Source organism: Tursiops truncatus, chromosome X, assembly GCF_011762595.2.
Source record: "Tursiops truncatus isolate mTurTru1 chromosome X, mTurTru1.mat.Y, whole genome shotgun sequence".
Lineage (NCBI taxonomy): Eukaryota > Metazoa > Chordata > Mammalia > Artiodactyla > Delphinidae > Tursiops > Tursiops truncatus.
The window spans coordinates 78,054,260-78,076,313 of NC_047055.1; the positions used below are offsets into that span (position 1 = coordinate 78,054,260).

At 37.7% G+C, this 22,054-nt stretch overlaps 1 protein-coding gene across 4 annotated transcripts in view; it reads left to right on the top strand.

Annotated features, from left to right (window-relative positions):
* Nucleotides 1-22,054, top strand: part of KIF4A (kinesin family member 4A) — a 127,116-nt gene that overhangs the window by 8,059 nt on the left and 97,003 nt on the right. For all 4 annotated transcript variants that reach the window (XR_004524376.2, XM_019949067.3, XM_033849104.2 and 1 more), the window contains exons 6-7: nucleotides 498-664; nucleotides 899-993. Coding sequence is in view for 3 of the 4 variants with exons in the window: in XM_019949067.3 (XP_019804626.1) it covers nucleotides 498-664; nucleotides 899-993 (262 nt within the window). In the remaining variant the exon portion in view is untranslated. The remainder of the gene's footprint in view (nucleotides 1-497; nucleotides 665-898; nucleotides 994-22,054) is intronic.

Here is a 22,054-nt window from a genome sequence, read left to right on the forward strand (position 1 = left end):
CAGAGTTGCTAGTTAAAACTGTCCTTATGGGACTTCCCTGGTGGCACAGTGGTTAAGAATCCAGCTGCCAGTGCAGGGGACATGAGTTCGAGCCCTGGTCCAGGAAGATCCCACATGCCATGGAGCAACTAAGCCCGTGCGCCACAACTACTGAGCCTGCGCTCTAGAGCCTGTGAGCCACAACTACTGAAGCCCACACACCTAGAGCCCGTGCTCCACAACAAGAGAAGCCACCGCAACGAGAAGCCCATGCACCGCAACGAAGAGTAGCCCCCACTCACCACAGCTAGAGAAAGCCCACACACAGCAATGAAGACCCAACGTAGCCAAAAATAAATAAAATAAATTTTTAAAACAACCCAGCCCTTATTACTGTGACTATTTATTGAGGTTCTACTGGAACATCAAGGCATTATTTTTTAAACCACCAATCCTTATATTTCTGATGAAGTATTTGAAGTCGAATCATAAGAGAGTTTTTTCTTTCTCTGAATTAGATTGTGGGACTCACTGAGAAGACTGTTTTAGTCGCCCTGGATACTGTTTCCTGTTTGGAGCAGGGCAACAACTGTAGGACTGTGGCCTCCACAGCTATGAACTCCCAGTCATCCCGATCTCATGCCATCTTTACAATCTCCATAGAGCAAAGAAAGAAAAGTGACAAGTAAGTTCAAGTTACAAGTAAGAGTCAAGATTTTTAACATTAGTTATACTAAAGTTGAATAATAGCTTGCTTCTTGATTTGAAAAATAACCAGACATCAGTACTCTGAGCATGAGTAATGAATGGAGCCATTTGGACTGATGTGAAAGAAAATGAGAACTGGCAGGTGAGCTTTGATACTCACCTACCCTCAAGCTTGTGTACCATTCTCACTTGTGTCCTGTTATCATCACAGGAATAGCAGCTTTCGCTCCAAGCTGCATCTTGTAGACCTTGCTGGATCAGAAAGACAGAAGAAAACCAAGGCCGAAGGGGATCGTCTAAAAGAGGGTGAGAATAATTAAGGCTACAGTCATAGATAAAAACTTCTAGTACTCTTACTGCTGTTGTTGGTGTCTTGACCGGAATATTTCAGGTCACATTCTAACAGTAACTACAATTCAAGTTTGAGGCTGATTTCAGAAACAGTGAAAAATTGTTTCTCTCCCTTGCACTCATTTTCTAATTTAGGTGTGAGATTTGGATCTGGTCCTTGGTTTGATTTCATCTGGCCCAGGCAAGTTTTAGTTTTTGTTTTGTTTTGTTACTCCCAACTACTTATAATTAAAATCAATATCCTGATTCTGTCATCCCAAGTATTCACTATCCTTCCCAGATGTTGTCACTTATAAACCTCATCAGCATGGTTTCCATATCTTCATTTAAGTGGTTGGATATAAATGATGAAGCTCCTAAGGCTAGGAGAACCCCATGGTATACACTATTAGAAACCTGCGTCTAGCATGATAATGACCTGGTAATCTGCATGCTTTGGGAATGGTCTTTCAAGCAGTTATTAATCTAGCTAACAAAAATTAACAACCAGCTCCCATTTCTCAATTTTGTACTTAAGGATCTCATAAAAGATTTTTTCAGATGCCTTGCTAATGTCCAGATATACTATATGTCTACCATATTTTTCATAGCTACCAGCTTAGTAACAGTACAAAAAAGAAAGAAGGATTAGCCTAAATTGACTTTTTCTAAGTGAATTCAAGCTGGCTTCTAGTGCTTATTCTTCCATTTCTAGGTTCTTGCCAGCCATCTCTATAATAATCTAGAAGACTTATATCAAACTGACTGGTGTGTAATTTATGGAATTAACTTACCTCTCTTTTTTCGAAAATTGAAATTACATCTGCCCAGTCTTCCGGAACATCCTTCTCTGTGATTCCTCAAATATCATTGACATAGCTTCAGTGTTCTTGTTTGAAATTACTCTCAGTTCCCTCAGCTATAATTCATCTGGTCCAAGACATTTGAACTCTTATTAAAGTAGCTGAGTTCTTGCTTACTACCTTACTACAATGATTCTTTACTCATATTGGGCTTCAGTTCCCTCTTGGGAACTGAGAAGGCAGAAGCAGAAATAGTAATTGAGGAATTTTACCTCTTTGTCATTTATCATTATTATACTGCTGGCACAGGGCAGAGACCTATTTCTTCCTCATTCAGCTTTTTGTTCTGAATGTATTTAAAAGTGCCCTTTTTGTTCTATGTTTGAACTTTGAGATTTATCCTTCTTAAGACTATTTTTAAAGGTTCTTTTGCCTCCTCTATCTTTTTTTAGGTGTACAGTCTGAGGTTTTTTATTTTTTGTTTTTTAAATTTATTTATTTAATTTATTTATTTTTGGCCGTGTTGGGTCTTTGTTGCTGCACGCAGGCTTTCTCTAGTTGCAACAAGCAGGGGCTACTCTTCGTGGTGGTGCGCAGGCTTCTCATTGCAGTGACTTCTCTTGTTGTGGAGCACGGCTCTAGGCACTCAGGCTCAGTAGTTGTGGCACACGGGCTTAGTTGCTCTGCCGCATGTGGGCTCTTCCCAGACCAGGGCTCGAACCCGTGTCTCCTGCATTGGCAGGCGGATTCTTAACCACTGCGCCACCAGGGAAGCCCTCTGAGTTTTTTTTAACAGCTTTATTGAGATATAATTCACATGCCATAAAATTCACCTGTTTAAACTGTACATTTCAGTGGACTTTTGTATATTCAGAGTTGTGCAACCATCACCACAATCTAATTTTAGAACATTTTCATCACCTCCAAAAAGAAACTCATACCCATTAGCAGTCACTCCCCATCCCAACCCCATTTTCTAGCCCTAGGCAACCACTAACCTATATTTCATACAAATGGAATCATATAATGTATGGTCTTTTGTGACTGTCTTATTTCACTTAACATAAGGTTTTCAAGGATCATCCATGTTGCAGTGTATATCATCACTTCATTTTATTGCTAAATCATATTCCATTGTACAGATATACAACATTTTTGTTTGTTTGTTTTTTGCGGTACGCAGGCCTCTCACTGCTGTGGCCTCTCCCGTTGCGGAGCACAGGCTCCGGACGCGCAGGCTCAGCGGCCGTGGCTCACGGGTCCAGCCGCTCCGCAGCACGCGGGATCCTCCCGGACCGGGGCACGAACCCGTGTCCCCTGCATCGGCAGGAGGACTCTCAACCACTGTGCCACCAGGGAAGCCCCAGATATACAACATTTTGTTTGCCCATTCATCAGTTGTATCCAATTTGACTATTTTGAATATTGCTCTGTGAACATCTATATATAAGTTTTTGTGTGGACAAATGTTTTAATTTCTCTTTAGGTATAACCTAGGAGTGTTATACGTGGGTCATATGGTAGCTGTTTAAATTTCTTTTAAAAAAAATTAATATGTAATTAATATACCATAAAACCCACTTTTTTAATGTGTACAATTCAGTGATTTTTTAGTATATTCACAAAGTTGTACAACTATCACCACAATAAATTTTAGAATATTTTCATCACCCCCAAAAGAAACCTATACCCATTAGCAGTCACTCATTTTTTTCCATTGTCCACCCCCCACCACCCCACCTCCAGGCAGTGACTAATCCTTCTATCTTTATGGATTTGCCTATTCTGGACATTTCATATAAATGTAATCATACAATATGTGATCTTTTGTGACTGGATTCTTTCATTTAACATCTTTTCAAGGTTCATCCATGTTGTAACATGTATCAGTACTTCATTCCTTTTTATTGCCAAACAATATTCCACTACATGAATATATTGAGTTTTTATTTATCCATTCATTTGTTGATGGACATTTGGGTTGTTTCCACTTTTGGTTTTTATTAGTAATGCTGCTATGAGCACTGATGTACAAGTTTCCGTGTGGATGTGTGTTTTTATTTCTCTTGGGTATATACCTAAGTGAAATTGCTCAGTCAAATGATAACTCTATGTTTAACTTTTTGAAGAACTGTCAGACTGTTTTTCATAGCAACTGTACCTATTCTACCTTCTTACCAACAATATATAAAGGATTGTAATTTCTCCATATTCTTAGTTTTATTATGTCTTTAATTATAGCCATCCTAGTGAGTATGAAGTGGTACCTCGTTGTGGTTTGGGTTTGCATTTCCCTGACGGCTAATAATGTTTCATGCGCTTTTTGGCAATTCGTGTATCATCTTTGGAAAAATGTCCATTCAGATTCATTGCCCATTTTTTAAATTGGGTTATTTATCTTTTTATTGTTGAGTTGTGTGTGTTCTTTACACATTCTGGATACTAGCCCCATATCAGTTATATTATGCTTCGCAAATGTTTTCTTCCATTCTTTGGGTTGCTTTTTCACTTTATTGAAGATGTCCTTTGAAGCACACATTTAAAATTTTTAGATGAATTCCATTCATCTGTTTTTTCTCTTGTTGCTTGGTGTTTGGCATCATATCTAAAAAATCATTGCCTAATCCAAGGTCACAAAGATTTACGTCTCTGTTTTCTTCTAAGAGTTTTATAGTTTTCAATGTTAAATATAGGTCGGAGATCCATTTCGAGTTAATTTTTGTATATAGTGTAAAGTGGCAGTCCAAACTTTAATCTTTTGCATGTAGCTATTCAGTTATCCCAGCATCATTTTTTGAAAAGACTATTCTTTACCCATTGAATTGTCTTGGCATCCTTGTCAAGAAGCAATTGGACTCTCAGTTCTATTCCATTGATCTATATGTGTATCCTTATGCCATTACTACACTGTCCTCATTACTGTAGCTTTGTAATAAATTTTGAAATGGGGAAGTGTGAGGGCTCCAGCTTTGTTCTTTTTCAAGATTGTTTTGGCTGTTTTGGGTCCTTTGCATTTTCATATGAATGTTAGGGTCAGCTTGTCATATTCTGCAAAGAAGCCAGCTGGGATTTTCACAGGGATTGTGTTGAATCTGTAGATCAATTTAGGGAGTGTTCGCATCTTTCAATTCTTTCAAGTCCTTCAGTTCATAAACATCAGATGTCTTTCCATTTATTTAGGTCTTCTTTAATATCTTTCAATAGAAATTTTTTTTAATTTTCAGAGTACAAGTTTTACACTTTTGTTAAATTTACTCCTAAATATTTTATTCTTTTCAATGCTTTTGTAAATGAAATTGTTTTTACTTAATTTCATTTTCAAATTATTTATTGAGCTTTGTATATTGATCTTGTGCCTGCAAGCTTGCTGAGCTTGTTATTTCTAATAGTTTTTTTGATGGATTCTTCAGGATTTCTGTTTACAAAATCATGTCATCTGTGAACAGAGGTGGTTTTACTTCTTCCTTTCTGATCTGGATACCTTTATTTCCTTTTCTTGTTTAACTGTCCTGGCTAGAACCTCCAGTACAATGTTGAATAGAAGTGGCATGAGTGGATATTGTTGTCTTGTTCCTGATCTTAGGGGAAAAGCATTCAGTCTTTTACTATTAGGTATGATGTTAGCTGGGGGTTTTTCACAGATGCCCCTACCAGGTTGAGGAAATTCCCTTCTATACCTAGTTCATTGAGTGTTTTTATCATGAATTTGTCAAATGTTTTTTCATCATCTATTGACATGATCACGTTATTTTGGTTCTTCTGTTGGTATATTGCATTAATTGCTTTTTGGATGCTAAGCCATCTTGTATTCCTAAAATAAATCTAACTTACTGTTTTTATACCTTTAATGACTTTACTGGACTAATTCTACAACTCCCTATAGTTTGTGGTCACAGAAGTGTCTGCTCAGTTACTTTAGTAGTTAGCTAGTGATTGGTCTCATTTCCTTAAATGCCTTTAACCTATAACTCTTCCAGCATTTGCCTAGGGCTCTGAGTTTGTGTTGCGGCTTACCTTAAATGCTAAGGTTCTTTACAACTCTTAGTCTCTACTTCTTGAGCAGGGTCTCAAAGTCAGCCAGAGGGTACAAGATGAGGGCCTTTTAGGTCTTTACTGACATTTTTAGGTCTTTCCTGAGCATGCACATGGCTTTCTCCAGCAATATATCAGAGCTTTTTAAAGTCCCCAGTGGACTAGAGGTGGGATAGGGACGGTGGGAGGGAGACGCAAGAGGGAGGGGATATGGGGATATATGTTTACGTAGAGCTGATTCACTTTGTTATAGAGCAGCAACTAATACAACAATGTAAAGCAATTATACGCCAATAAAGATGTTAAAAAATAAATTAAATAAAGTTCCCAGTGGAGGGACTACCCTGGTGGTGCAGTGGTTAAGAATCCGCCTGCCAGTGCAGGGGACATGGGTTCGAACCTTGGTCTGGGAAGATCCCACATGCTGCGGAGCAACTAAGCCCGTGTGCCACAACTACTGAAGCCCGAGTGCCTAGAGCCCGTGCTCTGCAACAAGAGAAGCCACCACAATGAAAAGCCCGTGCACTACAACGAAGAGTGGCCCCTACTTGCTGCAACTAGAGAAAGCCCGCACACAGCAACAAAAACCCAACACAGCCAAAAATAAATAAATAATTTATTTATTTTTTAAAAATATATTAAAAAAATAAAATAAAGTCCCCAGTGGACATTTCACTCCCCAGATCTTCCTTTTAAGTTTTCAGCCAGGCTCTTGTTTGACCATGGCTATTAAGTTGGGTGTGTATCATCACCAGATATTTTTCTATATACGTGTATATATATATATATATATATATATATACACACACACACACACACACACATTTAGTAATACATTTGTTATATGCCTTTTAAAATTTTGGCATTGCTAAATCAATTTATTTCCTTTTAATTACACAAGTAGTACATGAATCAATTCCTGGTATACAAACATAAGCAATATGGATGAAGATAAAATCCCCCTTGATTTACCACCTAATCCTAATCTAGAGGTAACTACTTTTACCTGCCTGGTGGGTAGCATTCAAGATGTTTTTCTGTGTATATATTTTTATTGGTGTTTCCTGTTTTTTGTTTGTTTGTTTTTGTTTTTTGCGGTACGCGGGCCTCTCACTGTCGTGGCCTCTCCCGTTGCGGAGCACAGGCTCCGGACGTGCAGGCTCAGCGGCCGTGGCTCACGGGCCCAGCCGCTCCGCGGCATGTGGGATCTTCCCACACCAGGGCACGAACCCGTGTCCCCTGCATCGGCAGGCGGACTCTCAACCACTGCGCCACCACGGAAGCCCTTTCCTGTTGTTTTTAAAGATAGATGCTATCATACTGCATATATTGTTTTTCAGCTTGCTTTTATCTCAGCAATATATGTTTGAAATCTTTTTGTATTAGTATATAAGTCTATCTCATTTTTACAACTGCTATCTAGGATTCCACAGTATACAAAGTCTACCTTGTTTGTTTATTCCTGTTTTGACTGACATTTAGGTTGTTCAGTTCCTGGCTATTGCAAAATGATGCCTCAGTCAATAGCCTTGTATGTGATATACAAGTGAGAGTATTCTCTAGGTTATATACATGGAAGAGAAATTGCTAGTTTGAAGGGTGTACACATTTCAGATTTTTAAATACTGCTAAATATTGTCCTCTAAAATGTCTGTCCCAGTATGCACATACCTACAATATATGAGACTATGTTTCACTGTACCGTTGACAATATTGGATATTATTGACCTTTTTTATTTTCCCCTATCTTGAACATTGCATGTTATTTTTATAGAACTTGTATTTCCCCAATTACTTATGAAATTAAGCATCTTTTTGTTACTGGCCATTTCTCTTTCCATTTCTGTGAATTCCCTGCTCATACCCTTTGTTTTGGTTTTTTTTCTTTCAGGTTGACTTTTTCTTGTTTTTCTTGTTATTTTTCCTGTTGACTTCAGGAGCTGTTTCTGTATTCTAGATATTAATCCCTTGTTGCATATATTTTTCTTAGTCTCATTTTTTAACTTTTTTAATCTTTCGATTCATGTCTTATGTGTGTATTTCTTCCTATATACTTTTTTCTTGAGGTAAAGTTTATACGCAATAAAATGCCCATATTTTAAATGCTCAATTTCTTGAGTTTTGATAGTTATATGCCCTCATGTAAATACCAATGAAAACGTGATAAAAAACATTTCCATCTCCCCTAGAAAGTTCTCTTGTGTTTTTTCCAGTCAATCCACCCTTCCCATATTCCACTTTAAGCAACCACTTCCTGACTTCTATCACCATAGATTAATTTTACATGTTCTTAGACTTCATAGAAATGGAATCATATAATTTTTTCATGTGTCTGGCTTCTTTTGCTCAACTTAAGATTTTTTGGGCAGATTTTTTTCATGTTCTTGCTTTGATTAATAATGTGTTCCTTTGTACTGCTGAGTAGTATTCCATTATATGATTATACCACTATTTGTTCTTCAGTTTTCCTATTGATGGAAATTAGGGTTATTTCCAGTTTTTAGCTATTATGAATAAGGCTGCCCTGAACATTCGTGTACAGGTCTTTTTGTTAACATACATTTTCATTTCTCCTGGGTAATTACCTAGGAGTGGAAGAGGTAGATATATGCTTAATTTTATAAGAAAGTGCCTAACAATTCTGTAATATGGTTTGTACTGTTTTATGCTCCAGCAATGTTATTGAAAGTTCCATCTTATCACAGCTTCATAAATAAAGATGTCTTAGAAATTCTAGTGGGCATCAAATACATCTCATTATAGTTTTCTGTTGTTTGTTTTTGTTTTGTTTTGCTGCACCACGCAGCTTGTGGGATCTTAGTTCCCAGACCAAGGACTGAACCTGGGCCACGGCAGTGAAAGCACTGAGTCCTACCTACTGGACCGCCAGGGAATTCCCCATCACAGCTTTTTAAAAAAATTTTATTTAAGTATAGTTGATTTACAGTGTTGTGTTAATTTTTACTGTACAGCAAACTGACTCAGTTTATACATATATATATTCTTTTTCATATTCTTTTCCATTATGGTTTATCATAGGATATTGACTATAGTGTGCTATACAGTAGGACCTTGTTGTTTAATATAATACTTTACATCTACTAATCCCAAACTCCCAATCCTTCCCTCCCCTACTCCCTCCTCCCCCTTGGCAACCACAAGTCTGTTCTCTATGTTTGTGAGTCTGTTTCTCTTTCATAGGTATGTTCATTTGTGTCATATTTTAGATTCCACATATAAGTGATATCATATGGTTATTTGTCTTTCTCTTTCTGACTTCTCTTAGTATGATAATCTCTAGGCTCATCCATGTTGCTGCAAATGGCATTATTTCATTCTTTTTTATGATTGAGTAGTATTCAGTTGTATATATGTACCACATCTTCTTTATCCATTCATCTGTCGATGGACGTTTAGGTTGTTTCCATGTCTTGGCTATTGTGAATAGTGCTGCTATGGACATAGGGGTGCATGTATCTTTTTGAATTATAGTTTTGTCTGGATATATGCCCAGGAGTGGGATTGTTGGATCATATGGCAACTCTATTTTTAGTTTTTTGAGGAACCTCCATACTGTTTTCCATAGTGGCTGCACCAACTTACATTTGTACCAATAGTGTAGGAGAGTTCCCTTTTCTCCACACCCTCTCCAGCATTTGTTATTTATAGACTTTTTAATGATGGCCTTTCTGACCAGTGTGAGGTGGTATCTTATTGTAGTTTTGATTTGCACAAAAATTTTAATTTTGATGAAGTTCAGTTTATCGTTTTTTTTCTCTAATGCTTAGAGCTGTTGGTATCCTGTCCAAGAAACCTTTGCATACCCAAAGTGATGACGATAATTTCCTATGTTTTCTACTTGAAGCTTTATAGTTTTAGCTTTTACATTAGTTGTATAATCTATCTTGAATTAGTTTTTGGTTATAAAGTGAGATAGGGGTTGAAGATCATCCTCCACCCCCCCATGAATATCCAGCCCTTCTAGCACCATTTATTAAAAAGAAGGTCCTTTACCTACTGAACTGCCTTAGTATATTGGTGTATTGAGTTGACCATATGTGTGTGTGTCTATTTCTGGACACTATTCTGCCCTATTAGTGAATTTGTTTATTCTTAAACCTTTTATTTATTATTATTATTATTTTAATAAATTTTATTTATTTATTTATTTATTTATATTTGGCTGCGTTGGGTCTTCGTTGCTGCGCGCGGGCTTTCTCTAGTTGCGGCGAGCGGGAGCCACTCTTCATTGTGGTGCACGGGCTGCTCATTGCTGTGGCTTCCCCTGTTGTGGAGCACGGGCTCTAGGCGTGCGGGCTTCAGTAGTTGTGGCTCACGGGCTCTAGAGCGCAGGCTCAGCAGTTGTGGCACGCGGGCCCAGTTGCTCTGCGGCATGTGGGATCTTCCCGGCCAGGGCTCGAACCCATGTCCCCTGCATTGGCAGGCGGACTCTCAACCACTGCACCACCAGGGGAGCCCTATTTTTTATTATTATTTTTTAAAATTATTTATTTATTTATCTTTGGTTGCGTTGGGTCTTTGTTGCTGCGTGAGGGCTTTCTCTAGTTGCTGCGAGTGGGGGCTACTCTTCGTTGCGGTGCACGGGCTTCTCACGGTGGTGGCTTCTCTTGTTGTGGAGCGCGGGTTCTAGGTGCACGGGCTTCAGTAGTTGTGGCTCACGGGCTCTAGAGTGCAGGCTCAGTAGTTGTGGCGCACGGGCTTAGTTGCTCCGCGGCATGTGGGATCTTTCCGGACCAGGGCTCGAACCCGTGTCCCCTGCATTGGCAGGCGGATTCTTAACCACTGCGCCACCAGGGAAGTCCCAAACCTTTTAATAAATACAGTTCATCACAGTATATATTAATCTCTGGGAGGGCAAGTTTCACCTCACTTTTCTTTTATCAGAACTGTTTTGATTATTTTCTTGTCCAGGTGAATTTTAGAATCAAGTTGTCAGGTTCTATGAAAAATCTTTTTGGGATTTTTATTGAGAACTTAAATTCAGCTTATAGATTAAGTATAACTGAGCCTACCCATCCATGAGCATGATCTCTCCACATTTATTCAAGTCTTCTTTTATGTCTTTCAGTAAGCTTTGTAGTTTTCTTAATGTAATTCTTACACCACATATCCTGGTAGGCCTATTCTGGAATATTATAGTTTTTGTTGCTATTTTGAATACCTCGTTTTCTATTTTTATTTTCTAATCCTGTTTAAGAAAAGTATTAATTTTCAAATTTCCATCTTATATCCAACCACATGGCTGAATTGCATTCTTAGTTTCCCATAATTTGTCAGTTGTGTTTCTTGGATTTCCTAGGTAGGTATTCACGTTATTTTCAAGTACATACTTTGGCCTCTTCCTTTCCAACATTTATATCTTATTTCTTTTCATATCTTTTCCAGTGTAAGCTTGAATAGTACCAATGATAGTAACCATTCTCATCTCTTTTTTTCTTTTTTTTGCTCTAACCAGAACATTGCTAGTGTTTCACCTTAATCTACTGGCAGATAGCCTTTATCAAGTTAAGGAAGTCCTAGTTTTAGTCCTAGTTTGCTAAGAATTATATATATTTAAAATAAGAAATGATTATTGAATTTTATCATTGATTGGGCATTAATGAACATGTAGTTTTTCTTTTTTTCAACCTATTGATAGAATAAATTGTAAAAATAAATTTTCTGTCATTGAATCATCCCCAGTTGATCATGATAAATTACTCTTTCTGTACATTGCAGGATTCACATACTAGTTTCCAATTTAGGGCATTTATATATCTGTTCCTATGAGAGAGTAACCTATAACTTTTTTTTGTATGTATGCTCTCCTTGTTTTGGTTCGAAGATTTTGCCAAGTTTTATATATATATATATTTTTTTTAAATTTATTTTTGACTGCGTCTGGTCTTCGTTGCTGTGTGCAGGCTTTCTCTAGTTGTGGTGAGCGGGGGCTACTCTTCGTTGCGGTGCGCAGACTTCTCATTGCGGTGGCTTCTCTTGTTGCAGAGCACGGGCTCTAGGCACACGGGCTTCTGTAGTTGCAGCACGTGGGCTCTAGAGCACAGGCACAGTAGTTGTGGCACACGGGCTTAGTTGCTACACGGCATGTGGGATCTTCCCAGACCAGGGATCGAACCCGTGTCCCCTGCATGGGCAGGCGGGTTCTTAACCACTACGCCACCAGGGAAGTCCCAAAAGATCTATTTAAAACTATACATTTTCCTCTAAGTACCACTTGGATATAATCATATAATTTTGAGAAATAGTACTCTAACTGTTCATTTTTAAATAGGAGATTTCCTTTTTAATTTCCTCTTTAACCTAAGAGTTAGGTAGAAGGTGTCTCTGTGTATTCTTTTGTTGTTAATTTCTGATTTATTGCATTAAGATCAATGAATGTGTGTGATTTCTGTTTTTTGAAATTTTGTCTGACTCTTGTTTGAGCTTTGTTAATATTCCATGTATATTTGAAAAGAGGGTGTTTTCTGCTAGGTAAATAGTTCTATGTATAACTATTAGATAAACTCATTAATTGTATTATTCAGAGTCTCCATGTCCTGTCTTGTTATTTACTTAATATGCTATTTTCTTACATTATGACCAAGGATTTATCAGTTTCTCCTTGTATTTCTTTGTTTATGTATTTTATATATATATAATATATATATATGTATATATGTATATATATATATATATATATATATATATACACATATATATATATTTTTTTTTTCCGGTACGCGGGCCTCTCACTGTTGTAGCCTCTCCCGTTGCGGAGCACAGGCTCTGGACACGCAGGCTCAGCGGCCATGGCTCACGGGCCTAGCTGCTCCGCAGCATGTGGGATCTTCCTGGACTGGGGCATGAACCTGTGTCCCCTGCATCAGCAGGTGGACTCTCAACCACTGCGCTGCCAGGGAAGCCCCCTGTATTATATATTTTTAAGCTATGTTGCTGGCTGCATAAAGTGTCATGGCATATATCTTCTTAGATGATTATATCTATTGTATCTGATTAATATTTCTTCACCTACTTTCTCTTTGTTAGCCCTTGCTTGGTATGTCTTTTTGTATCCCTTAATTGAAACCATGTATCTTGAGTTCATTCATTCATTCATTCATTCATTTATGCCCAATTGGGTGTTCTCTTTTAACAGAGGGTTTTATTCTACATGTTTTTATGTTTGTGTTTGGACTTATTCCTGACATATCATTGGCTACTAGCCCAATGGCCTACTCCTACTCTGGTACTACAACCAATTACCTTGATTGTTATCCCAAGGCTCCCTCTTGTTTGCTAGATCCACTACCTTCAAGTCTACACTACCCTTAGAGTTGGTGCCACCTTTTCATAGCAGTTCTCTCCTGTATATTTTTTCTTCTGTTAGTCCAATTCATCTGCTTTCAGTCTCAAGGATTTTGCCATTTCTGATCCACCAGTGATAGATTCAGAAGTGGCTGCTGGGCCATTCCAGATTGGTAGGTGGCAGATTTAATAAGCAAGGGAACTTAACATGAGGCTTGTGTTGGGCAGCTGCAAGACAAGTGGATCTCCACACCTGCCCACCAGAATCTTAAAGTTTATATAGAGGCTTAACTGAGTTTAGTCATGTACACTGTCCATATGGTCTCAATACGACCTTACTCTCTCAAGGCTTCATTCTTGAAAATGGCTCTAGCTGTGGGAATGGTGGACAGCACATAAGTTCCAAGGACAGGGAAGGGGATGAGGAGCCCCCAGATGCCCAGGTCCATTTCATGGGTCAATCTATGGTAATATCCTCTCCAGTATTACTGAGTCCAAGCTTGAACTGCTCGCTGCACAACAGGCCAATAAATAAAGAGATGCATTGTTGGGGCAAAGAATAGTGACTTTATTCGGAAAGCCAGCAGATCAAGAAGATGGTGGACTAGTATCCCAAAGAACCATCTTCCCAGAGTTAGAATTCAAGCTTCTCTTATACGAAAAGGAGTGCGTGTGTATGGTTGTTGCTACAAACTTCTTGGTGCCAGAATCCATTGATCTTGTAGCTGTCTAAGTAGGTCTGGTCACAGTGTTCCTATAAACCTCCAATAAGACAAATGGTATTCTCTGTTCTGCAACATTTTATCTCTATATGAATGGAAAAGTGTTACATCTTTAAAGAGCAGAGCCTTGAGAATGGACTATCCTGTATATTTCAGGCTATAAGCAACATTCTTAACTTGTAGCAAAAGCAATAGAATACAAAGGTTAAAGTAAAAGAAACAGATCCCTTATGGAATCAGATTTGTTCTTCCCCATTACACCATGACCTCCTCCAACATTACCATCCTTCTCCAGAAGTCTCTTCAGGTCTGGATGGTGTGATTAGGGCCAGTTGTCCCCTTCTGAACTGTGGTCTTTGACATAAAAGGCTCAGATGGGCTGGCTTTCAGTCACATGCCCACTCTGAACTACAGGTGGGGTCAAATACTCCACCCTCTCTCCAAGTAAACCCATAGATTGAGGGTTGGGGAGAGAATAATTTTAAGTAAAACGTGCTGTTTCCAGAAGAAGGGTCAAACTACACTGAGTAAACAAAAAGTATATGTGCCTATTAGCAGTAAATAATGGTTCATTCAAGTCATTTAGATAATTAAATGCCAAAAGTAGGAGTTGAAATTATATGTTCTAGGTAATAGGAAACTATTAATCATGGATATAAAGATCTGTTCTCAAAGAATTCTATAGGTTCTTAGAGGAAAGGCAGTGAGTTTATATTTTTTACCATTGTATCCTCAAAACTTAGAATGGTACCTGGCACAGAATGGCTGCATAATATATTTGCTGATTGGAGTTAATGTAACTGACTTGAACAATTAATTATCGGTCCCTGTGGGATACCACACAAAACTTTTCAATCTAATCTTACATCTTATCTTTCTTATCCACTCTCAGAATTTTAAACTAATTTCTGTATTATAATTCTATATATGGTGATAAACAATATACCTAAATCTCCTGCCTTAACTGCTTCTCTGAACTTCTTAACCATAATGAAACTTTCCTTTTAGACTAGTTTTCTCACTAGTTCAGAATGTTTAAAACTGAACACATTACCAGTTCTCCAAAGTTTCTTTTTCTTTTTTTTAATCTTTATTGGAGTATAATTACTCTACAATGGTGTGCCAGTTTCTGCTTTATAACAAAGTGAATCAGCCATACACACACACATGTTCCCATATCTCTTCCCTCTTGCGTCTCCCTTCCTCCCACCTTCCCTATCCCACCCCTCTAGGTGGTCACAAAGCACCGAGCTGATCTCCCTGTGCTATGCAGCTGCTTCCCACTAGCTATCTATTTTACGTCTGGTAGTGTATACATGTCCATGCCACTCTCTCGCTTTGTCACAACTTACCCTTTTTCTAAATATCTATTTAATATATTGCACCACCTTGTGTGTTTGGACTTAATTACAAAAGCTTGAAATCTAAAATCATTTCAGATCTCTCTGTGCTTGAACAAGTGTGAACTTGTGAAAAAGTTCCCCCAATTCTACTGCCTCACTATTTTTTATATCTGTGTTCTCCAGCCTAATCAATTGCAGGAACTTAGTAGGTGCCTTATATAATGTCTGGATTATCAAAATAATTACCCTTGGGCTTCCCTGATGGCGCAGTGGTTGGGAGTCCGCCCACCGATGCAGGGGACATGGGTTCGTGCCCCGGTCCGGGAGGATCCCACATGCTGCGGAGCGGCTGGGCCCGTGAGCCATGGCCGCTGAGCCTGCGCGTCCGGAGCCTGTGCTCCGCAACGGGAGAGGCTACAACAGTGAGAGGCCCGCGTACCGCAAAAATAATAATAATAATAATGAACCTTATTTTTCAGCTTTATTGAGGTTTAATTGACAGATAAAATTGCAAGATATTAAAGTGTACAATGTGATAATTTGATATATTTATACATTGTGGAAGGATTACCCCCCTTGAGTTAATTAACACATTGATCACTTTTTTTGGTGAGAGTATCTACATTTAAGTTGTACTCTTGGTACAATTATACAATACAGTATAATCAATTTTAGTCACCATGCTATACATTAGATTCTCACACATTATTAATCTTATAACTGAAAATTTGTACCTTTTTACCAACATTTTCTTGTTTCCTCCATCCCCAAGCCCCTGGCAACCACTTTTCTGCTGTTTCTGTGAGTTCAGTTTTTTTTTTATGTCCACCTATAAATGATATCATACAGTAAAAAAAAAAAAAAGTGGCTGCCAGCTTTCTCACTTGGCAGCATCTTCAAAGACTTTTAAGAGCTCTCAAAGGAATTTAACTCAATTTCATTAGAGAGTTTTGCCCCTACATTCCAGGTTCCTTTTTTTTTTAACTTCAGAGCTTCAATTTCCTCATTTGTATAATAGGATTTGAATATATACCCCCACAAAGATGTGAGGATTAAGTGAACTCATATTGTAAAAAAATGTAACATAATTCCTAGTATATATTACCCTCTTAATAATTATTAATTCCATCTTCTGTGGTTTCACTTGCTCTGAGTGGTGGTTAATAAGGAATATAGGGGCCCTACTGATATTTATAAACAAGCTCAGATGAACTAAGACCACCTAGGAGCTTGCTAGGGTGATTGTCATCATTTGAGGTAGATTTTTGAGGGTGGAAAAGGCTTGTGGGAATGTGACTTGTACCAGCGGAATTAAGTTTTCTTTAGCTAACAAAATATCATTCCCAAAGCCAAGCCCCCCACTGTTAGAGGGAATCATTTTCTACCTATCAAGAGCTAAGAAGGTTGCTAGCCCCTCTAGGATATTTTCAGTGGGTGGATATGGCTCATCAGAATTTTGTTGCATATTGCATTACGGGGGGTGGAGGAAGGAGGTGTACTCAAGTGTCAGATTTGATTTATGAGGCAAAGAAGTTTATGACAAAATCATAATTGAGTCTTAGATCAAGTGGGAGATGCCTTTAGCTGAAAGGGAAGCCAGTGAGAAAGCAAGACACAGGTATATAGGAAGCAGACAGCAGAGAGAAAGATAAGGAGTTTGATTTTGGATGTGTCAGATTTGGAATGCATATTAGAAAAGTCCAGGAAGAAAGGGGAAATTCAGAACTAGAACTTAAAAGCAAAGTCTGGGCTGGAGATAAATATTTGGAATCTATGGGTGAGGTTGCCCAGAGAGAGTTTTGTAGAGAAAGACTAGATATTGAGAGAGCCAACACTAAATATTAATGAGGAGCACTAATATTTAAGAGTCAAGAGTAAAGGAGCCAATTAAAGAGGTTCAAGGGACACAGGATAGTAGTAGCTAAAAAAACGAAATAAGAGTTTCTAGAACGAAGGGATTGTTACCTGTGTCAAATGTTTCAGAGTGGTTACATAAGATGAGGCCTGAAAAGAAACGGATTTGTCCACTGAGGTTTTTGGTGAAGGAATCAGGGCAGGTTGCATCAGATTGAGGTGTGAAAGTAACTACCATTCTGAATGTGGTGTTTATCTTTTCCATTAATTTCCTTATTCTTGTATCCCTTAATGATATGTAGTGGTATTTTGCCTGTTTCCAAACTTTTCATAAGTGGTTTCATAATGTATTTGTTTTTTCATCACTGATTTTTTCCTCAGTGTTATGTTTGTGAGATTCATCCATCTTGATCCATATAGCTCTGTTCTAAGCTTTTTTTTTAACTAAAGTCTTAAATTTTCTTAGTATAAAGTCATATCAGTAAAACGAAAATTATCTCTTTGCCAATATTTGTTCCTGTTATTTAATTCTCTTATTTTTTGTTTATTAGCAAGAAACATGATGAAGGACACATCCTGCGCTTGTAAAGTTGCTTTCCTTGGGAGGAATCTAGTTTCTGATTTTAATTGGAATAGTTTTAGTGTTTTAATATTTGGAATGATAATAGCTACTGGTTTTGGTAAATGGTATCTAATTCTTTTAGTTCCAGAAAGTAAAGCTGTACTTTAATCTCCTTGACAGATCTTTTTTAAGCTAAGTTGTCTGCTTCCTTTCAGCAACTCTATTTTATAAAAGGCCTATTCTAAGCGTTCTGCTTGTTTCTTTTATTGGTTTCTGGGTCTCCTTATGTGTATTGTTATTTTCCTTTGCTCATTGGGGCTCGTCTAATGCTGGGGTGCCTTACATTGTAGCAGCTATGTTGAGTGGAAAAGCCACAGTGATTTCTGCCCATGAGCCAGGACTGTAGCAGCAGGCATGTTGTCAGTCAGCTTGTCACACTCTTGGGAGGCATCAAGAGGGGCCTCTCTATACTCTTGTTCCCTGGTGCTGTCCTTGTCTCAAGGTGGGGAGGACCCAATCCAACTCTTCAGTTTCTTCTCAGCATTTTCAGATCCAGGAAAACCTGGCATACTCACATAGGTAATATCACCTGTCCCCTAGGAGTTCATAGAGTCCTGCAGGCCAAGTCTTCACCAGGAACTGTGTTCCCATCCTTGCACTTTGGCTGTCCTACATCAGACCCCAGGCCAGTAGCCCAGAGCTCTCATCTGTTCCAGAGATGAAAAACCCTGCATCACCCCTTATTCTCAGGTCTCAGACCCATCCTGTGACCTCATTCTCTTGGCTGACTGCAGTACCTACTTGGCTCAAGAACAGAGTAGATGGATCAGACTTGGGAATAGAGGGGATCTGGGATGTCTTTAACCTACCGTCTTCCTAAAATCCCTCTACATTTTTAAAATCCCCATGAAGGGATGAGATTATTCATTTTTCTAAAGTTTTTTCACTTTTCTACTATTATAACCAATTTGATAAGTGAAAAGTGGTATCTCATTTTCATTTCTGTAGTTATTAGTGAATTGAATATACTTTTATATTTATAGACCATTTATATTCTGGATTAAATTACCCATTCAAGGCATTTCTCTCCCTTTAGTCAGTTTGGGTGCTGTACATTTCTTGTTAAGTTTATCCCTACTTTTTGTTGTGACTTTGAATATAAAACATGTTCAGATCACTGCCAGGTAGATTATAAATAGATTACAGATGGATAACAGATAGATTATTCATTTGAAGAATAATATACATATAGAAAGTTGCCCAAATCATAATTATACAGTTTGGTGAATGTTCACAACGTGAATATACCCATCTAACTAGCACCCAGATCAAGAAACAATATTACAAGCATCCCAGAATTACCACCGTGCCCACTTCCAGTCTCTATCTTCCCCAGAGGGTAACCTTTGTGTCTGACTTCTTTCATCCAGTGTAAGGTTGCCAAAGAAAATACAGGATGTCCAGTTAAATCTGAATCCTTTTGCATGGAGCATATATATATATTAAAAATGATTCATCATTTATCTGAAATTCAAATTTAACTAGATGCCCTGTATTTTTTTTCTCTTGCTAAATCTAGTAACCCTAACTCAACATTATGCTTGTGAGATTCATCCATATTATTGCATGTAGTTGTAGTTCATTCATTTTCATTACTATACATATTCCATTGGTGAATATACCACAATTTATTTATTCTTTGTACTGTTGCATGGGCATTTGGGTAATTTCCAGGTTGGAGCTATTATGAATAGTGCTGCTATGAATATTCTTGTACCTGCATTTTGGTGAACATGTACACAAATTCCTTCAATCCTGAATTCTCCTGTAACTGCTACCCTATGTGCTTCCCTTTAGAGTTAAGCTCCTCAAAAATGTTTACACTGCTTAGCAACACATGTGATTCACTCATACATTTTTTTGGTGAGATACAGCATACCTACAGAAAATTGCATAAATCATGTATATAGTTTATTAATAATTATAAAGTGAACACCCATGTAGTTACACTTAGGTTGAAAAACAAAACATTTCTAGCACCCATATATAGCCCTCACAGGTCACGATCCCCTCCCTTCCCTCCAGAGGTAACCACTCCTGACTCTTGTGGTAGTAATTACTTTGCTTTCCTTGATAGTAGTGCCACCTGTGTATACATCTCTAAACAGCATAATTTATAGGGCTGGCCAAAAAGTTCGTTCGGGTTTTTCCATAACATCTTACCAAAAACCCAAACGAACTTTTTGGCCAACCCAATAGTTTTCTTTACTTTTAAACTTTATATAAGTGGAATCATACTGTATGTAATCTTTTGTGTCTTACATCTTCCATTCAACATTGTGTGTGAAAAGTTCGTATGTTGCATATATCTGTAGTTCTTTTATTTCCATTTCAGTATAGTTTTCCATTGGTATGATTATACCACTATTTATTCTTTCTACTGTTGATGGAACAACAGTTTCAGTTTCCAGTTTTTAGCTATTATCAACAATACATTCTTGTTCATGTATCCTGATGCATAAGAATTTTCTAAGGTATATACCTAGAATTACTTGGTCATAGGGTACATATACACCCAGCTGTCTTCCAGAGTATTCCAATGTGTGAGAGTCCTGTTGCTGAGCAGTCCCCATGTAGTTATATTCCCCATGTTCTGTCAGAATTTTAAATAGTTGCCAATCTAGTGGGTGTGGCGTGATAAACTTCACGTGGTTTTAATTTTCATTACCTGGATGACCGGTTGATCACTTTTTCATGTGTTTATTGACCATGTATATTTTCTTTTCTGTAAAATTCCTGTTCTATTCTTGCCCATTTTTCTATTGTGTCTGTATCTGACTGATTTTAAAACGTACTTCTTTATATACTGTAGATTCTAGTCACTGTTCAGTTATATTTATTGCAAACCTCCCCGCCCCCACATGTTTTGCAGATACCTTCTCCTTCATCTCTGGCTTGTCTTTTCACTCTCTTTTCATTTATAATTCCTTTATATTATGTCTTCTTTAAGAAATCCTTTAGTACCACCAAGATATTCTTGAAATTATTCTTTATTATCTAATAAAAGCTTTACAATATTGCCTTCACATTTAAGTCTTTAATTCACCTGCAACTGTTTTCTGTACACAGAATGATGTAGGGGTCCAATTTTGATTTTCCATGTAAATACCCATTTATCCTAGCACTACTTATTGAAAAGTCCATACTTTTTTCACTGATGAGCAGTGCCAATTCTGTCATTTATTAAGTGCCCAAATGTAGCTTGGTCTGTTTTTGGGCACTCTATTCTCTTAAGTCAAATTAAGTTTTCCAAATCTATGTATATCTCCTCACTTATTTAGGACTTCTTTAATATCTCTCAATAATTTTCCTTGTAGACATCTTATACATCCTTTGTTCTATTCTTCGGTAATTTGTAATTTGACTCTATTGGAAGTGATATTTTAAAATCTTTTTAGTAAAGTATAATATACAAACAGAAAAGTACATATAAGTGAATACCTTGCTGAATTCTCACAAACTGAAAAAACTCATGTAACCAGCATGAATAGAATCTTTTAAAATTTTATATTCTAACTTTGTTTTTGGCATATGGAAATAAAATTTATTTTCTAATATTGACTTTGTATCTAGGAACCTGATTCACTCTCTGTAGTCTATCTTTACCCACCTTACTAAAACAACTATGTAAAACATCACCAGTGATATATATATATTTTTTAACATCTTTATTGGAGTATAATTGCTTTACAATGGTGTGTTAGTTTCTACTTTATAAAAAAGTGAATCAGCTATACATATACATATATCCCCATATCTCCTCCTTCTTGCATCTCCTTCCCACCCTCCCTATCCCAGCCCTCTAGGTGGTCACAAAGCACCGAGCTGATATCCCTGTGCTATGTGGATGCTTCCCACTAGCTATCCATTTTACATTTGGTAGTGTATATATGTCCATGCCACTCTCTCACTTCGTCCCAGCTGACCCTTCCCACTCCCCGCGTCCTTGAGTCCATTCTCTACGTCTGCGTCTTTATTCCTGTCCTGCCCCTAGGTTCTTCAGAACCTTTTTTGTTTGTTTGTTTCCATATATATGTGTTAGCATAAGGTATTTGTTTTTCTCTTTCTGACTTACTTCACTCTGTATGACACACTCTAGGTCCATCCACCTCACTACAAATAACTCAGTTTAATTTCTTTTTATGGCTAAATAATATTCCATTGTATATATGTGCCACATCTTCTTTATCATTCATCTGTCGATGGACACTTGGGTTGCTTCCATGTCCTGGCTACTGTAAATAGAGCAGCAATGAACATTGTGGTACATGACTCTTTTTGAATTATGGTATTCTCAGGGTATATGTCCAGTAGTGGGATTGCTGGATCGTATGGTAGTTCTATTTTTAGTTTTTT